The 14,180-nt window shown below is 36.8% G+C and overlaps 1 protein-coding gene across 1 annotated transcript in view; it reads right to left on the reverse strand.

Moving 5' to 3' along the window:
• The window catches only part of LOC128656839 (sodium-dependent multivitamin transporter), a 339,096-nt gene that overhangs the window by 95,187 nt on the left and 229,729 nt on the right, over nucleotides 1-14,180 (reverse strand). Inside the window, exons 9-11 of the mRNA XM_053711005.1 lie at nucleotides 8,276-8,364; nucleotides 5,471-5,583; nucleotides 4,543-4,610 (exon numbers count right to left, since the gene is read on the reverse strand). Coding sequence (XP_053566980.1) covers nucleotides 4,543-4,610; nucleotides 5,471-5,583; nucleotides 8,276-8,364 — 270 coding nt within the window. The remainder of the gene's footprint in view (nucleotides 1-4,542; nucleotides 4,611-5,470; nucleotides 5,584-8,275; nucleotides 8,365-14,180) is intronic.

The raw sequence follows: 14,180 nt of genomic DNA on the forward strand, positions 1-14,180 counted from the left end.
TTAATTTTAAAATAAACATATTATACCATACTATTAGAAACAAGTTTGAGCAATGGCACTACACTTAGACACGCTCCCCAGTATATCTATAGTGGTCAATGATAATTAGTTATTGTGAAATCTTACTATGCTGTTGGAGGGAGGGGTGCTACCGCACAAAAATAACATTCACACAAGGAGTGGAGGTGATAAAGTCACTTCCACAAAAGAATGCGGTTCTAGCACTCACTGTCTTAACCTCTTATGCGGCGTCAACTTCCAGAGTATAAAACTTAACTTTTATTTATTTAGCTAAAATTATTGGAGAAGGGGGAAAAAAGGGAAACAAACAATTAAAAACCTAGGATAGAGTAGTCCTGTATAGATTCTGTTATATACAGTAATTGTGTAAATAGGCCTTTGGGGTATGATAGCCCAAATAATAGTATTACAGTATAATCTATACAGAAATCGGTGTGGCACACCGGCTCAATTAAATAAAGCTTTGTTAATGTTGTGTAGATTGTTATAACGCTACCCAGTGGGGGATTATTTCAGCTCAGCTTAGTTAGAGATTGTGGGTTTTCAGCAATAGCAAGGATATCCAATACAATAAGTAGTCAGTTTAATGCTGACATAATATGTTTATATATACATATTGCTGTCATCCATACTGTAAGGCTGTTATTTATTTGAAGTAATCAGTCACACATAGGATAATCTACACATGAAATGCTGGATTTATATGGGTTGTCCAGTGGGGGAAACAATACATGTGTTATAGTGTTGGGCTACTTCTATTATCTAAGATACCTGAGATAAGATAACTGCCAGTTTTATGGTTCAGTTATTCATTATTGTAACCGTGTAAATCGCTTGAGACAGACAGTGTTATTACTGCTCTTGTCTATCCATTCACTCACTTCTTTATTTACTTATCGTAGGGTTAATGTCAAGTAAATTGGTTTACATGAATTATAATGTCCCAATACCTCTTATGTAATCACGTTTGACCCTCTGGTCTGGGATAGTTTTGTGTTAAGAGTAAACTAGAATTCAGTGTTATCAAGCTATTATTATTTCAGGCTTAAATGTAACCTGCTGATTCTATATTCTCATTCTGTTTCATGATAGCTGAGTGTGCATTGAAGAAGCACTAAGTATTCTGTATTACCACGTCAGAGTAGTGGTGTGGTATTAAACATAAATGCAAAAGGTAACTTTATTTTTGTGTAGCAGAGGTTTTGTTACCGTGCTGTTCCTATGCAAGCCCCAATAAAGTGTTATATACTATCAATGGTTGTTGGTATAATTAGATCAGCATATTTTGGTGCGGTAATACCACTACAAAGTGTTAAGTATTTGGGTACAATTTTTTGCACCGGTTGTAGTTACTAAAGTTCATTGAGCATTAACAGTACTACTTGCAGTGTTGTACAGCACCTGTGGTGAGTGTTATAGTGAGTTAGAATTCACTGAGCATAGGTAGTACCACTTTAATAAGATCACGGTCAGTATTCAAATGTAAAGTTTTATTACAGAAGTGAAATGTAATATAGTTAATTTTAATTTTTTAGGCAGCAATAGTGTACCTGCAGTAAGATCGCTACATGTAACTCAGTACCCTGTTAATATGTACACTTTAGCACACTTATGTAATATAATTAGATGCTATTATGAATACTGTTTTCTTATTCACAAAATAGTGTCGAGCTGCCGGCAGGCAGTGTATTCTGTTAGTCTGCTGTTATGAATCTATCTCTATGTTACTTGCCTGAATTGGCAGTAATTTATAATATTTATGGTTTTGCTTGTAACCTAAATTAGCCCAGTTACCCACGTAAATACCCCATAATAGTTATAGCCGTATTGTATCACTCAACCGTTAACATATTACTAATTACGCTGAGGTCATAAATTTAGGCTTCTGGTATAAGCGATATTAGTCAGTGGATATCCCTCTACGTATTGTTTCCTAAATAGTGTACCACGCTGACCCCTATTGATGCCGGTGAGCCACAGTAAAACGTAACAGACTACTTTCTCCTAATTTTAAAAAAAGAGCTGAACAGTGCTCTGTCTCTACACCTAACGCGTTTCGCCCGTATAGGGCTTTATTAATATCGCTTATACCAGAAGCCTAAATTTATGACCTCCTCATAGCGTAATTAGTAATATGTTAACGGTTGAGTGATACAATACGGCTATAACTATTATGGGGTATTTACGTGGGTAACTGGGCTAATTTAGGTTACAAGCAAAACCATAAATATTATAAATTACTGCCAATTCAGGCAAGTAACAGAGATAGATTCATAACAGCAGACTCGACACTATTTTGTGAATAAGAAAACAGTATTCATAATAGCATCTAATTATATTACATAAGTGTGCTAAAGTGTACATATTAACAGGGTACTGAGTTACATGTAGCGATCTTACTGCAGGTACACTATTGCTGCCTAAAAAATTAAAATTAACTATATTACATTTCACTTCTGTAATAAAACTTTACATTTGAATACTGACCGTGATCTTATTAAAGTGGTACTACCTATGCTCAGTGAATTCTAACTCACTATAACACTCACCACAGGTGCTGTACAACACTGCAAGTAGTACTGTTAATGCTCAATGAACTTTAGTAACTACAACCGGTGCAAAAAATTGTACCCAAATACTTAACACTTTGTAGTGGTATTACCGCACCAAAATATGCTGATCTAATTATACCAACAACCATTGATAGTATATAACACTTTATTGGGGCTTGCATAGGAACAGCACGGTAACAAAACCTCTGCTACACAAAAATAAAGTTACCTTTTGCATTTATGTTTAATACCACACCACTACTCTGACGTGGTAATACAGAATACTTAGTGCTTCTTCAATGCACACTCAGCTATCATGAAACAGAATGAGAATATAGAATCAGCAGGTTACATTTAAGCCTGAAATAATAATAGCTTGATAACACTAAATTCTAGTTTACTCTTAACACAAAACTATCCCAGACCAGAGGGTCAAACGTGATTACATAAGAGGTATTGGGACATTATAATTCATGTAAACCAATTTACTTGACATTAACCCTACGATAAGTAAATAAAGAAGTGAGTGAATGGATAGACAAGAGCAGTAATAACACTGTCTGTCTCAAGCGATTTACACTGTTACAATAATGAATAACTGAACCATAAAACTGGCAGTTATCTTATCTCAGGTATCTTAGATAATAGAAGTAGCCCAACACTATAACACATGTATTGTTTCCCCCACTGGACAACCCATATAAATCCAGCATTTCTTGTGTAGATTATCCTATGTGTGACTGATTACTTCAAATAAATAACAGCCTTACAGTATGGATGACAGCAATATGTATATATAAACATATTATGTCAGCATTAAACTGACTACTTATTGTATTGGATATCTTTGCTATTGCTGAAAACCCACAATCTCTAACTAAGCTGAGCTGAAGTAATCCCCCACTGGGTAGCGTTATAACAATCTACACAACATTAACAAAGCTTTATTTAATTGAGCCGGTGTGCCACACCGATTTCTGTATAGATTATACTGTAATACTATTATTTGGGCTATCATACCCCAAAGGCCTATTTACACAATTACTGTATATAACAGAATCTATACATGACTACTCTATCCTAGGTTTTTAATTGTTTATGTTTCCCTTTTTTTCCCCCTTCTCCAATAATTTTAGCTAAATAAATAAAAGTTAAGTTTTATACTCTGGAAGTTGACGCCGCATAAGAGGTTAAGACAGTGAGTGCTAGAACCGCATTCTTTTGTGGAAGTGACTTTATCACCTCCACTCCTTGTGTGAATATTATACCATACTGGCTACATGATATAGAAAAGGTGAAGGAGGCTATTTGCAATTAATCTAAGGTAAGACTTTAAGATGACCAAGCTGTAGACTGTCCCATTAAAAGGTATTTTTAAAGCCTGATGGTCAGACCTCATACTTTTGCTATTTACACTTTATAGTGGGATAAGGTCACACTGTTCAAAAGGTAAATCTATTGGTACAAAATTCTGCATCTATAGTGTTATCAACAAGATTTTCTGCCTCATTGAACAAATTGTGTGCGATTTCCTTCCTAGAACAAAAATAGAGTTTCAATGAGGATGTCCTCAGGTTTCTGAGACAACGAACGTACTAAGGAGGGTGGTGAAGACCTTAACATCTTCACGCCATTAGGATGTTCTATGCTGTGCAGCCTTCAGTCTCCTCATTTTGAAGAACGTAAGATCAGGCTGAGGGCGTGCCTAGCAATGTAGGCGGTCCCCAATGATCCGATCCTGGCCTTGAAATCACATGATTTTATTTTTGCAGCAAGTGTTTAACATTGCATCAAAGATCTGATGTAAACGCTTCTGCTGGATGTGAAGGGGTTAAACCACATGAAGTAGTGACTAGCAAATCATTTTTTTTATGTTTTTTTAAGAACTTGTTACTATATTTACAATTATTAATTTTACAAATGGAGAATAATTTTGCCTAAATTACAGCAGGTTACTCTATACACATACCTGTAAGACTGAACCCATCAGCGAAGAAATGTAAGCCATCCCAAGGCAGAGAAGACCATACGCAAGAGCTAGAAACAAGTAAAATAGCAAATGTAAGATACGGAATATAGGAGCTAACCAGAATAAGTAAAGAAAAACGAAACCGTGGAGCAACACAATGTAAATGCAACATTAATTGAATTAAACTGCTTACAGTCTTGACGGCAAGTTAGCAATCAAAACAGACATTAAATTGTGCGCGAGAAAGAGAACTATTTATGTAGATTAAAATAGTTTTATATATAAAAAAATGCTAATTTAAAACTGCTTATTTATATATAGCAAATGCATATTTGAGTAAGGCTGGCTCCAAGTGAGATAATCTGCAATTATCCGCATCTTTATCTGTAATGAGCCAACAGATTCTGCAGCACGTTTACAAGCGGTACAATAAAGACGCACTACAAAGAGATGCATTTTTTTAGCATTTGCACTGTACTTCTGTTAATATTTGCAGCTTAGGGGAATACATTTTGAAAAAACCTTCAGGATATTTAACTTATCTACATTGATGTTGTCAGTTAGGGACAGCTATGCCCTGATTAAGAAATTAAGAATGTTGCAGGTCCAGATTCTGGATCCTGTATTCCAGCCTCTTTATTGGACCCACAACTTTCCGAGCTAAATTATAGTAAGGCTGGTAAAAATAATAAACATTAAAATTAATTTGCTATTCCCAGTTAAACATTTAAAAGAGAAGAACATATTGAGTATTTACTGATCTGCTGGAAAAAAATAATTACTTCTAACTAAATATTCTGAAGAACAATATGTGCAGGGCAGTGGCGAGGGAGCAGCTTTTATCACTGGCAGATTACATTTTACTCATAGACCAAACTAGACTAATAAAGCAAACGATCAGCAGCGCTAGCTTGTGCTCACCACTCACCAAGGCACTTGGACAGCAGTGTAGCACGTGCCTCTGTGAGGTTTGGGAAGTGCGGCTTGATCAAGTCCTCCATGGTTACTGTTGCTAAGGAGTTAAATGCGGATGAAATGGTGCTAAAAATAAATGAAAGTTATATATAAGTACACTATCACTACATTATGTGAAGGAAATATGAGATCATAGCCAATCATACGCTTTCAAACGTATCCTAATATTTATACTGGACCAACAGGAAACCTGCTGTGTTAGTGAAGATGAATGGAAAGGACTGATGAAGTGCAGGTGATTTGTGGGTAAAGCATAGGATGGGTATATAAGCTCTGCAGGGCAAAATTGGACCATACTTTCCAGATATATAGATATATATATATATATATATATATACACACACACACACATATATATATATATATATATATATATACACACACATATATATATATATATATATATATATATATATATATATATATATATATATATATATATATATATATATATATATATATATATATATACACACACACACACACAGTGGATATAAAAAGTCTACACACCCCTGTTTAAAATGTCAGGTTTCTGTGATGTAAAAAAATGAGACAAAGATAAATCATTTCAGAACTTTTTCCACCTTTAATGTGACCTATAAACTGTACAACTCAATTGAAAAACAAACTGAAATCTCTTAGGTAAGGGAAATAAAAATAAAAAAATAAAATAATATGGTTGCATAAGTGTGAACACCCTTAAACTAATACTTTATTGAAGCACCTTTTGATTTTATTACAGCACTCAGTCTTTTTGGGTATGAGTTTTTCAGCATGGCACATCTTGACTTGGCAAGATTTGCCCACTCTTCTTTGCAAAAACACTATAAATCTGTCAGAATGCGAGGGCACAGCCCTCTTCAGATCACCCCACAGATTTTGAATTGGATTCAGGTCTGGGCTCTAGCTGGGCCATCCCAAAACTTTAATCTTCTTCTGGTGAAGCCATTCCTTTGTTGATTTGGATGTATGCTTCGGGTCGTTGTCATGCTGAAAGATTAAGTTCCTCTTCATGTTCAGCTTTCTAGCAGAAGCCTGAAGGTTTTGTGCCAATATTGTCTAGTATTTGGAACTGTTCATTATTCCGTCTACCTTGACTAAGGCCCCAGTTCCAGCTGAAGAAAAACAGCCTCAAAGCATGATGCTGACCCCACCATGCTTCACTGTGGGTATGGTGTTCTTTTAGGGATATGCAGTGTTGTTTTTGCGCCAAACATATCTTTTGGAATTATGGCCAAAAAGTTCAACTTTGGTTTCATCACTACCCCACAGCCAGTACTTGTCAGATATTCCTGCAGCTCCTTTAATGTTGCTGTAGGCCTCTTGCCAGCCTCCCAGACCAGTTTTCTTCTCGTCTTTTCATCAATTTTAGAGGAACATCCAGTTCTTGGTAATTTCACTGTTGCACCATAATTTCTTCACTTGATGAGGACTGTCTTCACTGTGTTTCATGGTATATCTAATGCCTTGGAAAATCTTTTGTACCCTTCTCCTGACATACCTTTTAACAATGAGATCCCTCTGATGCTTTAGAAGCTCTCTGTGGACCATGGCTTTTGCTGTAAGATGCGACTAACAAAATGTCAGGAAAGACCTACTAGAACAGCTGAACTTTATTTGGGGTTAATCAAAGGCACTTTAAATGATGACAGGTGTGTATTGACTCCTATTTAACATGATTTTGAATGTGATTGCTTAAAGGGACATAATACTCATACGCTAAATCACTTGAAACTGATGCAGTATAACTGTAAAAAGCTGACAGGAAAATATCACCTGAGCATCTCTATGTAAAAAAGGAAGATATTTTACCTCACAATCTCCTCAGCTCAGCAGAGTTAGTTCTGTGTAAAAAGTTATACTTCACCTGCCAATCAGCATCAGCAGTGCTGAGGTCATGAACTCTTACTGTGATCTCATGAGATTTGACTTAACTCTCATGAGATTTCATAGTAAGCTTCCTTTACCTGATTGGTGAAATAATATGAGAGTTCACGAGGCTCATCCTTTCAGCTGTCCCAGGACAGACACTAAAATGCTGCTTAGAAATACTTTACAATGGGAGGTGGCGACTGAGGAACTTTTGAGGTAAAATATCTTTCTTTTTTACATAGAGATGTTCAGGGGATATTTTCTAGTAAGCTTTATACAGCTATGCTGCTTCACTTTCAAGTGTTTAAACATTTGGGTATTATGGCCCTTTAATTCTCAACACAGCTACATCCCCAGTTATAAAAGGGTGTTCACACTTATGCAACCATATTATTTATTTTATTTTTATTTCCCTTTACCTAAAAGATTTCAGTTTGTTTTTCAATTGAGTTGTACAGTTTATAGGTCACATTAAAGGTGGAAAAAGTTCTGAAATGATTTATCTTTGTCATTTTTTTTACATCACAGAAATATAACCACTGGTCTGCCCTCAAACTCTCAACCACCTTGGAACAGGTTTTGTCAAAAGGTTAACAGGAAACTTCACACAAACCCCCGCCCCCCCAAAAAAACAAAAAAAAAACAAACACACAACAAAGTGAAATGTGAATGTTTGATTTACCTACGGTACGAACAGACTGTAGCCAATAAAGACCTTATTTCAACACAATTGTCTTTAATGCCTAATAACACCGTGCTATCAAGTAGTTTGGTCAACACAGTCATTTAAAGGTCGCAGTCACTAAAACTTTGCTGGAACCCAGATGGATATTGTGGATTTAAGTTTAACCAATTGACAAAATGTCTGACATGAGCACACTGTTACCTGAGAGCCCCACTAAAAAGGCAGGCAACAAACAGACCAGGTAGACCAGGAAGATCCTTCAGGATGTCCATCACAAAGTACAGGACCATCTAAAAAAAAAATATATATAATTTTAGGCATTTTTTTTCTCCAATAACCTTTACTTCCAATCACACAATTTGATTTCTGGTGATACGTTAAAGGACCACTAAAGTCAAAATGAAACTTTCTTGAATCAGAGTACATAATTTCAAACAGCTTTCAAATTCACATCTATTATGTAAATATGCACAATCTTCATATATGCACACTTTCTGAGGCACCAGCTTCTACTGAGCATGTGCAAAAGCATTTTGTGATTGGCTGGTGGCTGTCACATGATAGAGTGGGAAGTAAAATAAAACTAAACTTTGAAACTTGTCAGAAAAACATAATTTATGTAAGAACTTACCTGATAAATTCTTTCATATTGGCAAGAGTCCATGAGCTAGTGACGATGGGATATACAATACTACCAGGAGGGGCAAAGTTTCCCAAACCTCAAAATGCCTATAAATACACCCCTCACCACACCCACAATTCAGATTAACGAATAGCCAAGTAGTGGGGTGATAGAAAAAGGAGTAAAAAGCATAAAAAAAGGAAAGGAACTGGAAATATAATTGTGCTTTATACAAAAAAACATAACCACCATAAAAAGATTGGGCCTCATGGACTGCCAATATGAAAGAAATGAATTTATCAGGCAAGTTCTTCCTTAAATTATGTTTTCTTTCACATAATTGTCAAGAGTCCATGAGCTAGTGACATATGAGATAGTAATACCCAAGATGTGGTACTCCACAGAGGAGTCACTAGAGAGGGATAAAAATAAAAACAGCAATTTCCCGCTGAAATAATTAAATCCACATCCAAAAAAAATAAGTTTTTCTCATAAATGAAAAGAGAAAACTTAAAACATAAGCAGAGGAATCAAAGTGAAACAGCTGCCTGAAGAACTTTTCTACCAAAAACTGCTTTTGAAGAGGCAAAAACATAAAAAACGGTATAATTTAGTAAATGTATGCAAAGAAGACCAAGTTGCTGCTTTGCAAATCTGATCAACTGAAGCTTCATTCTTAAAAGCCCACAAAGTGGAGACTGATCTAGTAGAACGAGCTGTGATTCTCTGAGGCGTAGTTTGACCCGACTCCAAATAAGCCTGATGAATCAAAAGCTTTAAGCAAGATGCCAAGGAAATGGCAGAAGCTTTCTGACCTTTCCTAGAACCAGAAAAAACAACAAATAGACTAGAAGTCTTCCTGAAATCTTTAGTAGCTTCAACATAATATTTCAAAGCTCTTACAACATCCAGAGAATGTAAGGATCTCTCCAAAGAATTCTTAGGATTAGGACACAAAGAGGGAACAACAATTTCCCTATTAATGTTGTTAGAATTCACAACTTTAGGTAAAACTGCTTTATCCTGATGGAAAAAACATAATTTATGTAAGAACTTACCTGATAAATTCATTTCTTTCATATTAACAAGAGTCCATGAGCTAGTGACGTATGGGATATACATTCCTACCAGGAGGGGCAAAGTTTCCCAAACCTTAAAATGCCTATAAATACACCCCTCACCACACCCACAAATCAGTTTAACGAATAGCCAAGAAGTGGGGTGATAAGAAAAAGTGCGAAGCATATAAAATAAGGAATTGGAATAATTGTGCTTTATACAAAAAAATCATAACCACCACAAAAAAGGGTGGGCCTCATGGACTCTTGTTAATATGAAAGAAATGAATTTATCAGGTAAGTTCTTACATAAATTATGTTTTCTTTCATGTAATTAACAAGAGTCCATGAGCTAGTGACGTATGGGATAATGACTACCCAAGATGTGGATCTTTCCACACAAGAGTCACTAGAGAGGGAGGGATAAAATAAAGACAGCCAATTCCTGCTGAAAATAATCCACACCCAAAATAAAGTTTAACAAAAAACATAAGCAGAAGATTCAAACTGAAACCGCTGCCTGAAGAACTTTTCTACCAAAAACTGCTTCAGAAGAAGAAAATACATCAAAATGGTAGAATTTAGAAAAAGTATGCAAAGAAGACCAAGTTGCTGCTTTGCAGATCTGGTCAACCGAAGCTTCATTCCTAAACGCCCAGGAAGTAGAAACTGACCTAGTAGAATGAGCTGTAATTCTTTGAGGCGGAGTTTTACCCGACTCAACATAGGCAAGATGAATTAAAGATTTCAACCAAGATGCCAAAGAAATGGCAGAAGCTTTCTGGCCTTTCCTAGAACCGGAAAAGATAACAAATAGACTAGAAGTCTTACGGAAAGATTTCGTAGCTTCAACATAATATTTCAAAGCTCTAACAACATCCAAAGAATGCAATGATTTCTCCTTAGAATTCTTAGGATTAGGACATAATGAAGGAACCACAATTTCTCTACTAATGTTGTTGGAATTCACAACTTTAGGTAAAAATTCAAAAGAAGTTCGCAACACCGCCTTATCCTGATGAAAAATCAGAAAAGGAGACTCACACGAAAGAGCAGATAATTCAGAAACTCTTCTAGCAGAAGAGATGGCCAAAAGGAACAAAACTTTCCAAGAAAGTAATTTAATGTCCAATGAATGCATAGGTTCAAACGGAGGAGCTTGAAGAGCTCCCAGAACCAAATTCAAACTCCAAGGAGGAGAAATTGACTTAATGACAGGTTTTATACGAACCAAAGCTTGTACAAAACAATGAATATCAGGAAGAATAGCAATCTTTCTGTGAAAAAGAACAGAAAGAGCAGAGATTTGTCCTTTCAAAGAACTTGCGGACAAACCCTTATCCAAACCATCCTGAAGAAATTGTAAAATTCTCGGTATTCTAAAAGAATGCCAAGAAAAATGATGAGAAAGACACCATGAAATATAAGTCTTCCAGACTCTATAATATATCTCTCGAGATACAGATTTACGAGCCTGTAACATAGTATTAATCACGGAGTCAGAGAAACCTCTATGACCAAGAATCAAGCGTTCAATCTCCATACCTTTAAATTTAAGGATTTCAGATCCGGATGGAAAAAAGGACCTTGTGACAGAAGGTCTGGTCTTAACGGAAGAGTCCATGGCTGGCAAGATGCCATCCGGACAAGATCCGCATACCAAAACCTGTGAGGCCATGCCGGAGCTATTAGCAGAACAAACGAGCATTCCCTCAGAATCTTGGAGATTACTCTTGGAAGAAGAACTAGAGGCGGAAAGATATAGGCAGGATGATACTTCCAAGGAAGTGATAATGCATCCACTGCCTCCGCCTGAGGATCCCGGGATCTGGACAGATACCTGGGAAGTTTCTTGTTTAGATGAGAGGCCATCAGATCTATCTCTGGGAGCCCCCACAATTGAACAATCTGAAGAAATACCTCTGGGTGAAGAGACCATTCGCCCGGATGCAACGTTTGGCGACTGAGATAATCCGCTTCCCAATTGTCTACACCTGGGATATGAACCGCAGAGATTAGACAGGAGCTGGATTCCGCCCAAACCAAAATTCGAGATACTTCTTTCATAGCCAGAGGACTGTGAGTCCCTCCTTGATGATTGATGTATGCCACAGTTGTGACATTGTCTGTCTGAAAACAAATGAACGATTCTCTCTTCAGAAGAGGCCAAAACTGAAGAGCTCTGAAAATTGCACGGAGTTCCAAAATATTGATCGGTAATCTCACCTCCTGAGATTCCCAAACTCCTTGTGCCGTCAGAGATCCCCACACAGCTCCCCAACCTGTGAGACTTGCATCTGTTGAAATTACAGTCCAGGTCGGAAGAACAAAAGAAGCCCCCTGAATTAAACGATGGTGATTTGTCCACCACGTTAGAGAGTGTCGAACAATCGGTTTTAAAGATATTAATTGAGATATCTTCGTGTAATCCCTGCACCATTGGTTCAGCATACAGAGCTGAAGAGGTCGCATGTGAAAACGAGCAAAGGGGATCGCGTCCGATGCAGCAGTCATAAGACCTAGAATTTCCATGCATAAGGCTACCGAAGGGAATGATTGTGACTGAAGGTTTCGACAAGCTGTAATCAATTTTAGACGTCTCTTGTCTGTTAAAGACAGAGTCATGGACACTGAATCTATCTGGAAACCCAGAAAGGTTACCCTTGTTTGAGGAATCAAAGAACTTTTTGGTAAATTGATCCTCCAACCATGATCTTGAAGAAACAACACAAGTCGATTCGTATGAGACTCTGCTAAATGTAAAGACGGAGCAAGTACCAAGATATCGTCCAAATAAGGAAATACCACAATACCCTGTTCTCTGATTACAGACAGAAGGGCACCGAGAATCTTTGTGAAAATTCTTGGAGCTGTAGCAAGGCCAAACGGTAGAGCCACAAATTGGTAATGCTTGTCTAGAAAAGAGAATCTCAGGAACTGATAATGATCTGGATGAATCGGAATATGCAGATATGCATCCTGTAAATCTATTGTGGACATATAATTCCCTTGCTGAACAAAAGGCAATATAGTCCTTACAGTTACCATCTTGAACGTTGGTATCCTTACATAACGATTCAATAATTTTAGATCCAGAACTGGTCTGAAGGAATTCTCCTTCTTTGGTACAATGAAGAGATTTGAATAAAACCCCATCCCCTGTTCCGGAACTGGAACTGGCATAATTACTCCAGCCAACTCTAGATCTGAAACACAATTCAGAAATGCTTGAGCTTTCACTGGATTTACTGGGACATGGGAAAGAAAAAATCTCTTTGCAGGAGGTCTCATCTTGAAACCAATTCTGTACCCTTCTGAAACAATGTTCTGAATCCAAAGATTGTGAACAGATTTGATCCAAATTTCTTTGAAAAAACGTAACCTGCCCCCTACCAGCTGAACTGGAATGAGGGCCGTACCTTCATGTGAACTTAGAAGCAGGCTTTGCCTTTCTAGCAGGCTTGGATTTATTCCAGACTGGAGATGGTTTCCAAACTGAAACTGCTCCTGAGGACGAAGGATCAGGCTTTTGTTCTTTGTTGAAACGAAAGGAACGAAAACGATTGTTAGCCCTGTTTTTACCTTTAGATTTTTTATCCTGTGGTAAAAAAGTTCCTTTCCCACCAGTAACAGTTGAAATAATAGAATCCAACTGAGAACCAAATAATTTGTTTCCCTGGAAAGAAATGGAAAGTAGAGTTGATTTAGAAGCCATATCAGCATTCCAAGTTTTAAGCCATAAAGCTCTTCTGGCTAAGATAGCCAGAGACATAAATCTAACATCAACTCTAATAATATCAAAAATGGCATCACAGATGAAATTATTAGCATGCTGGAGAAGAATAATAATATCATGAGAATCACGATTTGTTACTTGTTGCGCTAGAGTTTCCAACCAAAAAGTTGAAGCTGCAGCAACATCAGCCAATGATATAGCAGGTCTAAGAAGATTACCTGAACATAGATAAGCTTTTCTTAGAAAAGATTCAATTTTTCTATCTAAAGGATCCTTAAACGAGGTACCATCTGACGTAGGAATGGTAGTACGTTTAGCAAGGGTAGAAATAGCCCCATCAACTTTAGGGATTTTGTCCCAAAATTCTAACCTGTCAGGCGGAACAGGATATAATTGCTTAAAACGTTTAGAAGGAGTAAATGAATTACCCAATTTATCCCATTCCTTAGCAATTACTGCAGAAATAGCATTAGGAACAGGAAAGACTTCTGGAATAACCGCAGGAGCTTTAAAAACCTTATCCAAACGTATAGAATTAGTATCAAGAGGACTAGAATCCTCTATTTCTAAAGCAATTAGTACTTCTTTAAGTAAAGAGCGAATAAATTCCATCTTAAATAAATATGAAGATTTATCAGCATCAATCTCTGAGACAGAATCCTCTGAACTAGAAGAGTCCAAAGAATCAGA

The sequence above is a fragment of the Bombina bombina genome, chromosome 4 (assembly GCF_027579735.1).
Source record: "Bombina bombina isolate aBomBom1 chromosome 4, aBomBom1.pri, whole genome shotgun sequence".
Taxonomy (NCBI): Eukaryota; Metazoa; Chordata; class Amphibia; order Anura; family Bombinatoridae; genus Bombina; species Bombina bombina.